General features: G+C 36.8%; 1 protein-coding gene across 1 annotated transcript in view; it reads left to right on the forward strand.

Moving 5' to 3' along the window:
• Positions 1-15,977, forward strand: part of DOCK3 (dedicator of cytokinesis 3) — a 243,213-nt gene that overhangs the window by 104,236 nt on the left and 123,000 nt on the right. The window contains exons 9-10 of the mRNA XM_014953482.1: positions 301-342; positions 1,680-1,834. Of these exons, the coding sequence (XP_014808968.1) occupies positions 301-342; positions 1,680-1,834 (197 nt within the window). The remainder of the gene's footprint in view (positions 1-300; positions 343-1,679; positions 1,835-15,977) is intronic.

Below are 15,977 nucleotides of genomic sequence, written 5' to 3' on the forward strand. Positions count from 1 at the left end.
GAAAATCTATTACAGTGTTGGAAATTCTGTGTAGCTTGTGACAGCCATTCACATTAAAAGCTAAGGCAAATGCCACTTGTACATTCAAGTAACTAGGCTAAAAAATGGTTTAACTGAGAAAAACCTTTAGGAAAACTAGTGGTCTCATGAGTGATGATAAACTGAAAAAAGGCCATGAAAAGCTGATAATAAACTTGAACAGTTGTATTTTTAAATTGCTGTTCTAATGCTGCACAGATATAATGTAAATATTTCTTACTTTCAAAAAGGTTTGAATTTTACTATTTTGTATCTCCACAGCATTTGTCAAGTAGACACAGTGTCCAGCAGAGCACGTCACAGGTAAACATCATCTACATATGGATTTGTGTTGTCTTTAAGTGTTTGGTAATGTATTTAAAGGTATGATGGAGATTACTGGGTAAGTCCCTACCTGTAGAACACTTCCTCAGAAGATCCCCAAGTAATTAAAGGTCTTTCTTCAACTTTTACTTAGCTCTGTTGTTCTTAAAAGATCAACTTCTGTAGTGATACCAAAAGTCTGCCCACTTGAGCCTTCTTTCCACCTGCTGACACGTGGCTTAGTAGGCTTCTGTTTCGTGTAGTCTTTCTGTAGTAATGTAATCCTTTCCTGGTCATGGAATCTGGGCCTAATCTGTGCTTCCACAGGTAGCTGTATTTAAAGGATGAGGATTTACTTGAATTGAGTTTAAAATCCACAACAAAGTTAATTTTAAACTCTTTCTTTAAAGCTGGTACAAATGTGGATTGAAAGTCTGAAAATGTTAAGATTTTCTTTGTTAGTATGTACTTGCCTGTGCACTCGGAGACTGGCCGGGTGAGCTGAGGGTATCCATGGAACCTGCTTATTCAGATCAGCGTAAATTGGGGATAAAGGGAAGTGATTGAGTCACCATCCCTGGAGGGGTTTGCAAGACGTGCAGACATGGTGCTTAGGGACATGGTTTAGTGGTGAACTTGGCAGTGTTAGGTTTACAGTTGGACTCAACAATATTAAGCATCTTTTCCAACCTAAATGATTGTATGATTCTACAAAAATTAAGTGGTAACTTTATTTCTAATTATACTCCTTTTTTTCCCCTTCACACCAATTTTCATTGTTGTAAATAGATTTTGATATATTGAGTCAAAATGTAAACCTTTCTGCTCTTTGACTTTATTGTTTGCTCATGTTATCAACAATTGTTAAGATTTCTTTTTGTTATACCTGGAGGGTATATTAGCCTATAAAGCCAGATTCTGAATGACCTCCATAAATGAATTGCAGCTGCTGAAAATAAATAATGTAACAAATGTTATTTTTAAAAATGCTTTGAACTCCATATGCTTTAAATGGAAATCATCGAGAATCAGCCTAGCACCATCTTATAGTTTATTTTCAGTACCAGAATCAAGATAATATTTGAGAAATAGGATTGATTTGGTTTATTTAGTAAAAATAGATTTCAAATGCATAAACCATTTATCTCATATTTCCTTGGTTATTGTGGTATCTTAAAATATGGAAAAATCTGACGTATCTCTAAGGTAGAATATATTTGAGATTAAGCTTTTACTTGATGGAGAAAGGAGAGCAGAATCTCAGTTAAAATTATCAAGTTGGTCATGAGTCCTTTATTTGTGAAGAACTAAAAATCATTTTCATTGTTTTTAATTAGGTGGATACAATTCGTCAGCGTCATGGGGAAGCTTGCCGTATGCCAGTGCCTCATCACTTCTTCCTCAGTCTAAAGAGCTTCACCTACAACACAATTGGAGAAGACACAGATGTCTTTTTTTCGTTGTACGATGTTCGAGAAGGCAAGCAGATCAGGTAGGAATGTTATCAAATAACTAAAAAGCTTCCTAGGAAAAAAATGATGAACAAAGCATTAAAGGCACAGGATAGTTGTGTTTTGTTGACACTTCTGACTTGGCCTCCACACGTTACTGAAGGTCCTGGTGTTCAGTAGCTGCCTTCTTAGGGCTGGTGTTTAAGAAGTGCTGATAACGACAGGGCCACGCTGTGTGACTGTTGTGAAAAGAGGACTGTGGTGTGTTTGGGTGGCGAATCGAGGCTCCTGAGCTCTCATCCACTCCTTGCCTTACAACATGTTACAGTATTGCTTGTTTGCATTACTCTGCTATCAATATAAATGGAAGTATTCATATTCGTCTCTGTGTCTAGGCTGGACAACTGTGCTGCTCAGCACATTGAGGTAATTGGTACTAATGGTAGCAAATACGAAATGTGCGGTATTTTTCATTTACAAGCATGTGTTTTGAAAACATCAGAATAAGTAGAAGAGTATCACAGCATATGCATCGTGTCTTGGAAATTAAGTAAGTGTAGGTTGGTCAGATCTAAAGTACAACGTGTTTGTGGGGTTCTGTTGACTTTGATTAAGGTATATCCTGACAGTTGACAGCATGTTTGCTACCACGGTCAAAAGTATCCTAGTTTTCAGCAAAATGGATTTAGATTGGTTCCAAACTAAGGAAAGAGCCCCAAAATGTTCTTTCATCTCTTTGGAAGAACATTATTATTTGAATAATATTCATCCAAGAAGGTTCAGAGTAAAATAATAACAGTTTTGTAGTTCTTCGGAATCCATCGCACTAAAAAAGTGATCTATGTTAGAAAGCTCCAATGACTTGATTGTCTCTTATACATATGTGTTTGCCATGGTTTAGTTAGGCAAATTAAAGATCATTTTGCAGAATATGGCAAGAATGCCTAATCTGGTTTTACATCACGTTGATTTCACCCCCACTAAGTGAGAAATGCTTGTTTTGATATAGTTAGGAGGACATGCCTTTAATTTCTCTGTTGAGAGAATTAAGAGAATGTAACTGTTAGGAGGGAAAGGTGCAAATGGTAAGTCAAAAAAAGATTACTCACAATTAATTAGTTCATACCACAAAGCAGTAAAATATCAAATCATTTGGATGAGGAAAGCTACGGGAAAGACCAAGGGACAATCTGCTGCCATGACTGCAGAAGGCCTCAAAAACTGCTTCAAAAGGAGGTGAATTGTCATGGGCTGCAGTTTGTATAGTGTGTAAACATCCAATGGGAAAGCCTTAACAGGGGTTTTGCCAGTGATAAAAAAAATAAAAAGAGAAAATAATAGTTATGTTAAGAAAAAGTGCAAAGAGTGGTTCAGGAAGATTTAAGTATATATAATAATGCTTTCATGGGCAAACAGTTGTTATTACTTAGCTCTTGGTATTATGCATCAGTGATTTGCTGCAGTGAAAACAGCGTGATTTTTACATTTACATTCCAAAGAGGCGTGGGGAAGAAGTGTGTAATGAGGCTGAGCTCTGTTTTAGAAACTTAAAAACAAAAAACAGACAAACACACTGCTACAAATCTAGAATGATGTTTTTATATCTACTTTAAAAGATTACGTTTTTTTTCCTTTTCTGTATGCCTCAGGAAATAGTACATTAAGGTAAAAAACCCAAGGAAACCTTCTGCACACTGAATTCTAAATGAAAAGGACAAATTGACTTTTCTGAAATGGTTTCCAGGTTGATAAATTTCTTACCCAAACAGTTCACACTGGAGGTTGACTGGCTTTCAGCGTTAGTGCCTTGGAAATATAGTAGATTACAAACCTCATTGAGCCTGTTGGTTGCAATAGTTATTTCCCAGTCAGGTTAAATGGAGAATCAGTTAAGGTTCCACTGTTTTTCAAGGACTGAAGTAATAGCATGTACCAATTATGGGTTAGGTATCAGGAGGCTGGAGCACCAGCTGAAATACAATTTGAGGTGTATTCCCAGGTTCTGGGTACAAATAATTCAGTATTGTACCGTGTTTAATGGTTGGGTTTGTGGTATCTGAAAATGAGAAGCAAATGAAAGATGACAGTGGGGAGATGCAGATAACAAGAATAACAATGCTGCTATCTGAGGGGTAAGACCTAGAGGTAAAAAAAATGGGAAAAGTGACTTAATTTTTACTTTAATCATATAAAAAAAATAATATTTGTAAGTAAATAGAACTGGGTCAATGAATGTCTGCCTATTGACTTGTTCCAGCCCATGACAGAAACAATCTGTCAATCAGAGGATTAGGTAATGGCTCAGACCAAAAGGGATGAAGGTCTATTTGTACATTTTAAAGTGTTTGGGATTTTTTGTTGCAAAAATTGCCCCATATTTTTACATACCAAAGGCATTAGTCTAGCAGGACAAACTTTACTACTAAACTTTAAATATTTCAGGTTTTTTTGTCATGTGGAAGTTAGCAAAAAACAATGAGAAAATTGCTCTAGTTTTGATTACAGCCAATGGAGAGGTACAGCCCCATTGGGGTGAATGATCATGAAATGATAGAGTTCATAGGAATTAGAAAAGCAAAGAAAGAAACTGTTAACATAAAGATGGTGAACTTCAGTAAGGCAGGTGTCAACAGGCATCAAAAATCGTTAAACTGTTATGGAGGAAAGAAATTTGAGAGTTGACAGTTCCTCATCAATACTACTGAAGAGCACAAAATCAAATTGTTTCAATATGAAGGAAATGAATATATGGCAACAGCAAAAAGTCTGTATGATGTATTCTTAGGTGAAATGGAGTCTGGAGATAAGTATTAAAAAAACAGGAGAAATTAATGAAATTGCACAAACAGGGATGGGAAGAGACAGAAACTTGCAGAAAAATGCAATTAGCAAAGGACATTGAGGACAAAAATAAAAGAATAATTCTATAATCCTTTAGAAGCAAATTATTTTTTTTTTTTTACAAAAGCAAGAAATAATTTAACAGATTAGAAGGGACATTAATCTATCAGTAGATGTTACCAAGAAAGCTGGACTATTTAATAGCTGTTTTGCTTCAGTCTCCCAAGGAAGGTCAACTGCAATCAGATGACAAATGCAAAAAGTTCTGGAACAAATAAACTATTTATTAGCACTTAGAAACTAACAAGACTATAAGTAAAAGTCAACATAGATTTGTCAAGCACAAGTCACATCAGAGCAAACTAATTTAGTTCTTTATATGGGAATGCTCCTCATGCCTCAAGAGAAGAGAAGCATTTTTTTTTACATTTTTTGGAACATTACTTGGGTGGAAGAAATAAACTAAATTGAGTAAAGCAGCGAGATTTAGCTATTTTTACCATGGTTCTTTTTTACTGATAAATGCATAAAATTATGCATAACTTCAAAAATTACACATTCAAAAGCATGATATAAATTTTACTGCAAATAAACTTGAAGAATCCACTAAGTATGAAAAAGGATAAATAAATTTCAATATGACTTTTGCTTTATGAAGTTTGTTTAAACATGTAAAGGATTTTATTCTGACTGCATCTTGAACTAGAGTAGATGTTTCTAGCTCTGTTTTACCAGTTACCCTGTTTTACCGTATTGAGGCTTAAAAGTTTCTTTTTGTCTAGAAATACCCTTAATTATGGAGAGCGAATAGAACAAAAAAGAAATTCTGATATGAGTTAATTTGAAAAACTGGAGCCTGATCAGTAACTATGTGTGGAAGATAGTGTCATGCATATTTCTGCTTGTAACTCCTCTGTCTGCCCATGGACTGTGTCTTTACCCCACCTGTTACTGTAGACCTCCTCGTGGCTGGAGATTTTGGAAGATGGGGTAGGTATCCATGGTAGTGTCGACAGCTTTGGCAGGGGAAGTCCACGTGTACCTTTCTCATACAGAATATACTCAAGGCCTTTTTGTTGGGACTTTCTCTGGGGTGTCTGTAGAAGGTGTACATTTGCTGATGATCTCCTCTCGTTAATACATAGCGTTCTGAGAAGACCATCTTTCAGCTGTTCTGTTGAGTCAGCACCACCAGCCAAGGGTTTTTTTTCTTTTTCTTTCTTTCTTTCTGCATAGTGTCTCTTCTTGCTGTCAGTTTATCTTGCTACTGCATTCTGGGGAGTACAAGGACGCCTCATTTCGGCATGCAGTCAGTCAAGCAGATGCATCAGATTAGCTACCTGGGAGAAATAAGAAATTGCCTGGGCGTGCAGAGACAGAATTAGAAAAGTGAAAGCTCAACTGGAATGAATGTAGAAAGGGAGAGAAAGGTACATTTGCATACATGGCTTCTGTACTGGCAGCAAATGGAAGATGAAGGAGAGAGCATGGTCCATATGCTCAGCAGGGCAGTGTATGATGTGACATGAGGAAGAGGTATCTAAGAACAGTAGTTGTTCTAAATAATGAATATTTTCAGATTAAACAACTGTAGTAGTAGCAACAGGTGGCTGTATATATTTTTAGATGTAAATTTACAGTGGAGATTGGCAACTAAAATCATGGCAATGAAACTCTTTCAGATTTTGTGTCATTGTTGGTGGTCTTTTGTAACGTGCATGAAGACAGACATTGAAAGTACATTCTTTAGTTTGCATTGTGCAGTACTCAAAAGTACAGTTGCTCTTAATTTGTTACTCTTGTGTCATCTGCCTTATCATCAGTTCTTCTCTTACAAGGTCACGTACTCTTCAGGGAGCACCATAGTGCACATTATATTTTCTCCTTCCTGCTTATGTGACTGTCTTTTTATTATTAACATTTATTATTCCATTCTAAATCAAAAATCCTATGTAACTATATTTGCAATGTCCTCATGGTATTATCTTTATTTTGATTTTGGAAACAAAGAAACAGAGGAATTCCGTTGCAATTTTTTCAGAATATTGCATTCTTATTCTTCAATTCATGTATAACAAGGTTACCCAGAAGGGATCACGTGGAACATATTAAGAAAGTATTTACGGTTGGGTAGATGTTACTCAGTTTAAGAGCTGCTTTCTCCTCTGCTCTCTGCTGTAGTGTTTCTCTGTATGAAGCTTCCAATGCATCTTGTTAATAGATAGATAAAATTGTATTCTGAGAAGTATGAATTGTATAATATGTCCAAAAAGCTTATGTTATAAACTTTCTACCTTTAGATTGCAAGTCTAAAGTTGATGAAAATGTACTTTGGAAATGTTAGTTGAGGAACCATGAAGGACAGAGAGTACAGTAATACACTCTTCCCCACATTATCTTGTAGTGCCCCAGGAAACATGTGAGAAGGCTTACTTAAGCTAAAAGTTAGCCAAAAGAAAAGAAATAAAAATGCAAAACGTGGTTTTGCCTTGGGGGGAGGTAGAGAAGAGGAAAGAAGAGGCAGCAACTATTCTAACCAAAGATATTCCTGTCAGAAATTAAGATTCCAGTGGAAGCCAATTGAGATGCTGACAAAGCCGTGGGGAATACTTAGTGTGACCTTTGTGGTGCATTCTGCAGGTCCATATTATTGTAACTTTCCTCAGTACTGCAGATGTTTTTAAGCAAGCATCTTATTTTTATCTGTAAAAATGATTGTTAGCAATCAGAATCCAAACTAGTCTCACCCCAAAGTGTGGCAGATATTTAAACCTAGAGTGCTGTAGCATTTTTAGTGGCTGTGTGGCTCCTTAGCACTTTGTTAGTAGGGTAAGCAGGGGGAATAAAGCATTCGTCCAGAAGAGTTATGCGAACAGAGGAATTGGGAGGAAGAGGAATGTCCTCCAGTGGCAGAAGGGTTATGGCATGTGCACTGTGGTAATGGTGAGGACGTCTACGCTCAAAAGGTCACTGGGGAATTTATATCTAACTCCCTAATTTATCCCACAAAAAGACAAGTTTAGGCTTGGCAATTTTTTTTTTTGCTTATTTTTTTTTCCTGTTGAGAATCCTTAGGATGCTCTAAATCCTGAAATAAACATCAAGATGTCTTCAAAGCCTTTATTCTTACCTAATTTGGTATACGAGAGTTCCTCTGAAGGTTAAGAGTTTGGATTCAGGTGTCTGTGGCTGAACTGGAAGCCTATCTGTATTGCTCTCCAGCAATAATGAACTTATTCTAATAAGTGTGGTTCTCCATTAAATAAGAAGGATCAAATAACATTATAAAAGGCATCACTTTCACTGATCCATTTAATTATGTTCTAGTTGCTAACTATGCCTTGGATTTTTTCAGTGCTATAGAGAAGGCAAAACTAGATGGGTGGATCTTCTACTGAAATGCAATCAGGGTGATGCTTATCAAATAAAAGGTACTTGAAAAAAAAAGATGTGTAATAGACATATCTTATGTGGGACTTGTCCAAAAACATAAAGAGAAGAAAGATCCAGGATGAAAGGATATAAAACTGGGAAAAAAACAGATGGTTGTTCAGTTTAGGAAGGACTACTGTCTGTTCCTCATGGGAGGGTACACATAGATGCATCATGTAAATCTTGTCTTCTGTGTTTTTGATGCTGTTTTATTTGACAGTTCTGTGGTGTTTAGGCAGCTTTGAGGGAATTTTGTGAATGCTGTCAGTTAGAGGTAGGGGAAAGAGTTAACTTTTAATGGAGAAGCGGAGGAAATAAATGCACCTGCAGATGCAGAACCACATATTCCTTCTGCTTATGTACTTTCCAGCTGGGCTCCTAAAACTGGGTATGGGAAGTTTCTGGGGATTATAGATGACCATCAGGATTAAAGGACATATATAGATCTATATACTGATGACCAGTTTATCTTGCAGTACAGTGAAATGAGAGGAAGGATGCTGCATAGCTATTGACCTTGAAAGCTCTGACTAGTTCTCATGTATGCAAATTTTCACGCTTTTTCTGGAGGGGTCTCATTTCCTTAATGCCTCTCTGAGTGCACTAGTACAGAGCACAATATTCTATCTGCTGAGTTTTTTCGTATTTCCATTTTTTTAATTCTGTTTCTCCAGGACCTAATCAAATAGTTATCTAAGCTTTTCACCTTTCAATGTTTGGCTTTTGGGTTTGGTTTTCTTTGCTTCTCTCAAACCATTCCTTTCATTTCCTTTTGCAGGCATCCATCCTTCAATAATTTTACTGTTAAATCTATTTTTTTTCTTAAGATCTTTATTCTTTCTCTTTGTTGTCAGTATAAGAGAACCATCCAGATTGAAATACTAGAATTTCTTCCTCTGATTATCATTTAAAATAATTTGATTTGGAAAATAAAATACTCTTTTTTTGAGGGGAAGACAAAGGAAAAAAAGAGTAATAGAACTATAATCATTCCTGAGGGCCAGTTTGTGGGAGTGTGAAGCACTGCAATGAGAGCAGAATGTAGGAAAGGCACAGTAACAGGGTAGTAATCGTTTGGGTGGTTATTAACTTGGACTGATTAGCATTTCACACCTTTTGGTTTTTTACTCTATACTAAATTCTGCCTTTGGGCTTTATCTAGATGACATTGTGCTGTATAACTGCAACCTTACATAGTGAGCACATACCATGTTATTGTGAAATTTTTTCTTATTACTTAAGTGATACCAGTAGATAATAACTGGAGATGGTGTGCTCAGACTTTCAGATATGAAGGTAGGGTATGATTTGCTCCCAAGAGATGTTTTCTGTAAGGTAAGATGCCTGTCCAAACCTTTGTATTGAAATACTGTGTGCTACCAGAGTATCCTTCGTTCTTTTATACTATAGGTTAATGTACTGATACGCATCATAAGCATAAACTATTTGCACTCTAATGTAAGGAAAGAGACAGCAAATGCAAATACAAAGAAACTGATCAGAAGGTATGGAATAAACAAAAGGAGTAAAAACCCCCATATTTTTATAAGCCAAACATCTGCCCAATCCTTCCCTCTCCTTCCCTAAAATAAATGCAAAGATATGTATTAGCATAAATGGTGTGCGGTCTGTATTATATAGTAGGCAAGAATGAATTTTTATAAAGATCCCATCTGCTCTTAAAATTAATCTGTTAGATAGAAGTATTTTCTATTATGTTATATCAGCTGGTAGTTTCCTAGCAGCACCGTGATGGAAGCGGATCTTGATTAGAGATTTCAATTAGGAAAACCTATGTTGGCAGAATATTTTTCCTCCAAAGATTCTATCTTCAAATTTGAAATTTTACACTGTTCCTCTTTGCCTAAGACAATAAAGACACAGGGTAGAAAACTATGTGTCTGCTCTGAAGCAAGACGTTATCCTTCAGTGGCTAATTTATAACCCTTGTAGTTTTGCTTGTAGCTTTTCTAGTATTGTTTCGGTGCATTACAGAGATAGTCCTTGTTCCTTTAAAAAAATAATAATCTTTTGAAGTTCATGAAGCAGCTTCCTTGCCTCATTCTTTTTCTCTTACTTTGATTCTGACCTCAGAGTATGTGGAAGTATTTATTAACATGGTTAACATCTAGCCCTTTAGAAAGCAGCTCATTGTATTTTGTTGAGATGCCTTTTCACATTCTTTTCCTTCTCACTGAACGATAAAATTGTACTCCATCCTTTCTCAGCAGATGGCTAGGTAAAACACGTGCAGAAATGTGAGAAAACAGAGACCCACAGTGATTTTTAAAATACTAGACATGTAGAAGCGTATCTTCCACCCAGCTGCCGATTTTCAATACAAAGCTAGGAAATTGGTAATTTTGAAATATATTTCTTGAGATACTCTTAAACCGGATTCTTTTACCTGATAAAAATTAGTAGACAGATGTATAATACTTTAAGATAATAGAGGTGCAAAAATATTTGAGAACATGATCATTATTTTAAATCCCTTGTCTCCTTGGCCTCGTAAACAGGTGAACTTCCACTGCATGATCAAACTGGGTTTGGTTTGACCAGTGTGGGTGTTAGAAGAGGAAGAGTTTCCTTGAGATGCTACTCACTTGTACAGTCTTGTCCTATTTCGGTATCTCTAAGCTTCCATTACTTCTCACAAGTGTAACTGGATTGATAAGAGGTTGCAATCTGCCTTTTGGGGAGGGGGCTGTAAAAAGAAAATCATTGTGACTGTGTTTAGATAGAGTAGAATAAAATTCACCACTTTGAAATGCTAGACTTGGAAATAATGGATTTGTAGGGGAATTGATTTCCACTTTTTCCATAGTAGGAGTTTTCTCTGACACAGTATCCCTGTTTCAGATGTCAGAAAACAAACCCATATAGCAAGGTGCTGAAGGTAACCTTGATAAATTTGACAAGAATCGTCATCTCTGTGTATTTGTTGATGACATTTAGCTCCATGGTCCTCCTCATCATATAGCCATATTTTTCTTGACTTTAATTGTCAGTAGGACTGTCTGTCAGCTGCTCAGAGATGTTAGAACAGTGTAGCTAAAATTACATTGTGTTTAGACATTTCTTCTTGAATAATTTTCTTGTGACACTTCCTAATGTAGACAATTATCATTGTCTGGAACTTTCATTTTAAACACTAAGCAAACTTCTAAAAAGTGACAGCAAATTTTCCACAAGTTCTGTCCGAGTTATTGGGTTTGAGTCCTCTCAAAGCGCTGATCTGCAGGATCATCATGCTCAATGGGAGAAAACCTGTACACAGCAACTCCACACCCTCCAAACCAGAGTTGCAGAAACTCTACGCGTTCTAGAAATCAGATGCTGAGTGGGTAGAGGGAGGCTTAGCAGCTGAGAATGGCAAAGGGGAAGATATGGACAGGTGAAAAATAACCAGGGAGATAAGCATTAATAAGGTCGGAGTAAGGGAAGACAGGATCACTGGGTAGATTAATATGGTTGAAGTTGAGTTGCTGAAAAAGGAAATGAAGTTAGTTAATGTGGAAAGATCCACATTAAAGGCTGTGGTAAAAAAGTCTGACTGTGTTCTCTTTTGGAGTGTGTGACTGACCTTAAGATCCCTTTCTCTACATTGCTGTTCTCGTTAGGTTAATAGCTCTGGGACTGCTGTTACAATGTGTGTGTATTTATCCCCTGTTAATTGCTTTAAAATATTGTCATGTTCCGCTATTGCCAGTTGCTATGTTAAGAAGCAGAAAATTATATTTTACTTTTATTGTGCAGTTCCAGGCTAAACTTTCCATTTGTTATGTTTTAATAGCAGCCTTCTTGTAGTTATCTCGTTCACTGTTAGTATAATGATTTGTCTACTGGGGAAAAATAACTTTGTATCATTCAGAATTATTTCTTTAATATTCAGGGAATTTTCCTAGGGATTAGGTTTACCAGCTAATGAGGCTTTTCTTCTGCTTAGTCATGAAAAAAAAATCCGTCTTTCTAATTTTTTTTCCTCTTTTCTAGCAATCTGCTCTGTTGGGATAGTCCTCCTTCAGTTCTTCCTATGCTTTAGTTGATTGTGTTCTTAATGTTTCAGTGAAAGTATTTTTCTGACTTTGGTGCAATAGGTAATTCATAGGAATAGTAACAAGGAGGATGTCAGTTCTTGATCATGCTCAAGACAAACTTCCTTAAAAACATTATCCAATAAGCAAACATTAAGGAATAGCACTCACCACAGCAATGGCCCTTTGGCCGGTGACTCTAGTTAATATGGAATATCCATGGGTCTCTGAAGTCTATTGCACACATACAGTAGGGGACAAAGACCCTTTCTGATATAATACATAACTTTTAGAAAATAAAAGTTTGATCATCATTGGAGACAGGTATAACCCACGGAGTATTCTATGAGGAGTTTTGTGTGTGTAAATTTTTAAAATAGGGCAAAGGAGGAGTAACACCTCTTCATTTTCTCCACCAGTTGCTTCAGCTGAGTTTCACCCTCTAGATCTCTCCCAAATTTGCATTTCCTTGGTTTTCCTACTTATCCCCTTTCCTGTTAATATTATATATATTATATATTATTAATTTATTTGGATTTGTATATGAAAGTTGGCATAGAGAGGTAAGTGGTGTTATTAGTGATGTCAATTCCTTACTATAAAATTACTAATATGAAGCTATTTTAAAGCAGGACCTTTAACAAAAATCAATCTTATCTCCCTCACCACCAAATTTCCCTCCTTCCCCCATTTTTTTTTTTCAGACTGGGGACCAGATGTGACATAGAAATAGGCAGAGATATAGATTTTTCTACAACGATATTTTCATTTTTTAGTTAACAGGAAGAAATCAATTAGTTGCGTGTATTCAAAGTTCACCCCTTTTCCTGCCCAGAAAACAAAAATGTATCATAAACACATACAGCTAGAAGAGATTTTGCTGTCTCAACTGGCAGGGTGCAAATACACATTGTTAAAATGTTTAGGTGAACTACATAGCTTGGAGAAAGCAATTACAAGTAATTTTCTGTCTGTAGGAAGGCCCAGTGTGATGAATAATACTCTTCATACTTGAGCTCTTTCTTTTGCAAAATTCACTGTCAGAAACCAGTTCTGTGGCTGAAATTGTCCTGTGCAAAGTCAAGCAACAGGAATATGTGGTTTGTAGAGTGAGAATTACACGAGCCAATTGCTGTATAAGACCTCAGAACCACTACAATCTCCCGGGTCAGAGATGCTGATAAAACACTTTCTCTATAAATAAAGTGTAATCCAAAATTAGAAGTCTTCCCTACAGTGATGGTCGAAGCGTTTCTCGTGTACCACCTGGCAGGGTTGGTCTGGCTTTCTTCTCATTAGTTAAAATCACACCATATGACTAAGGTGTCTTTTTTTGGAAATAGAAACTTTTTCTAGCTAATGGAGAGGATTCCTTTCAGGAACACAAATATGTACCTTTCAGGACATAAATAACAAAAAAAAATACTAATGACAGTGTCAAACGTTTGAGTGTGGCAGACTCATGAGAACCCAAGGAGAATGTAATTGGTGCTTAGCTACATTTCTCCTGCAAGCTTTAATAATGTTTTTAGCATTATGGTTGTTTTTCCTTGAATGTGGTGGAGAGAAATGACAGGTACTTATTTTCACTATTTTCTGTTTCTATGGAAACCCAGTGTTTGCAGTAACAGTCTTACTGTAAGCTCTGTAATCCTCCCCCGGGGCTTCTCGCCAATGTGGTAACTTAATAATTCATGAGCTTTAAACCTGAATTTGCTGGGAAGCAAAGTGCGTTGCTTGGAGCCGTTTTCTCAGAGCCAGATTCATTTCCCTCACAGATTTGGTGTTCTTTTCTCTAAGACGTCTTTATAAAATACGTTCCATAAACCAAAGCAGTGTGCTTTTCTTCACTTGTTTTTGAAACCAGGGTTATTGCGGATCATCTGGATAAGGCAGCTCACGAAAGAGCCCTCCCTCCCCCCTCCTCCGCCTCCTTCCTTGCCATAAAAAAGAAAAGAAAGAGGGAAAAACCAAACACACACCATGAGCACTTGCCTGAAAAGGAAGATTTTTAAATAGTCCATGAGTCATTGTCAGCCAATATGCAAACTGAAAGTTCAGCAGAGGTGATCTCTCTGTCTCAGGGGTTCGGGGGTGACCCCTATCGATGGTGGATTGCTCAAATACTGCTGTGCCATGGGATCTGGGATATAGTATAAATGGGAATTCAGTTCTTCACACACACAGCATCATTCTGTACATATGCTTTGACTTACTTTCATGCTTAAACTGAGAACTGAAGACTCATTCTGTGGAGAACTGGGAGATATTATTAGGTCAGTCTTACAGCAACTATAAGGACTTAGATATTTCTCCCTCCCCACCAAGAGGAAGAGCAAAAGCTAGCAATTCTAAAAGATAGACATGATTAACAGAAAATAAACTTGAAAAGCTTTTTACAGAGGATTCTCCTAAATGGACTGCAAACAAATTGCTTAATCCTCTTGGAGTTCTGCGTTTTAAAGCACAATACAATATGTAGATGCATTCTGAAATATTTTCACAAAAAGGAAACTTTGTCAGAAGAATTTGTGATCTTTCCACAAAGTAACATTTGCGAGGGACTTCGGCTCTTAAAAGGAGCTGGCATTATTGAACATTTGACTTGACTTTTTCCATTTCTTCATGTACTTACGTAGGTGTCATGAACAGTTGTACTTCATTAGAAACCCTTTCTCTTCCTGCTAAAATCATCTATCAAGAAAGAAAAGAAAGAAATCAACCCAGTATTTATGACAGTGGGAAATGACTGAAATGTCGATACACATATGTGCTTGCTTCATGAATATGAGACCATCTTGTTGAAAAAAGAGCTTGTAAGTCCTGATGTGAAACTTCTTGCCTTTTTTGAAAGTTTCTACAGGGTGTTCTCAAAAGCATCAGGATATGAGCTGCCCCATAGTGACCCATTTTGATGACTGAGCATAGTAATATTTTTACAGTTGACAAACATGAGAGAGAATTTGGCAAATGAAATTAAAATAAAATTCTGAGTTTTTCCTAATCTTATGTAAAGGTCATATTGTTTCTTTAAGGATGTGGCACAACTGGCAGGCCAGGGCAGTATAGCCACGGTTTTCCTTCTGCCACCACACAAGCAATTGGAAGAGCAAAAATTGCTTTCCTGAAAAACTACCTAATGCTGCTGCATTGGGGCTTCAGGACTTCTGCTGTGCTGGTTCAGTGTCCTCTCTGATACAGAGGACAGTTTCCTGAGTTATTCATGCAAATATTAGCTTGTGGAAACTATAAGGTTTAGAGACAGTAGTTCAGTCATCTCATCCTCTCCACCTCCCACTCCCACCAAACCCAGGAATCTCTTTCATGGTGTTCTTAGGAATGTTTTGAAACAAGCCCCTTTTTTTGCAGCTTTAAGAAAATATGTTGGTCAAATACCAGTAATTCCTAAAGTGATTCCATTCACCTGGTCAGCATATTGTCCTTGTAGAGCTTGTACACACAGTGGTAGAAAGAATGCAGTATTTCATGGCATTGATGAAGTAAACTGCCCAAAACGTGGTGTGCACAGCAAGACTGCACTATTTTGAAAGCGAATGTTGGCAAGGTTTCTGTTGTCATGGAGAATGACTAGCTCATCCTGAGGTCTATCCTCGTTGACCTGGGCTTGCAGTGCATAGAGTTTATTCTCAAGATTTCTCTAGGACAGAAAATGGTGCTTTTACCGTAATGTCTGAAAATGCTTATGATATTCTTATGTCAACTCAGATTTTATTATAGAATTATTGTCAGGTATATTAGCATTTGTTAAAAGAAGAGACTACAAGAGATTTTTTTGTGTGTATAAGAAATTAAATGACATCATGCTTATCACCATTTCTTAAATGGCAGGGCTGAGTATGATGGAAGGAGGTGA

The sequence above is a fragment of the Calidris pugnax genome, unplaced genomic scaffold (genome assembly GCF_001431845.1).
Source record: "Calidris pugnax isolate Ruff unplaced genomic scaffold, ASM143184v1 scaffold247, whole genome shotgun sequence".
NCBI classification, from domain to species: domain Eukaryota; kingdom Metazoa; phylum Chordata; class Aves; order Charadriiformes; family Scolopacidae; genus Calidris; species Calidris pugnax.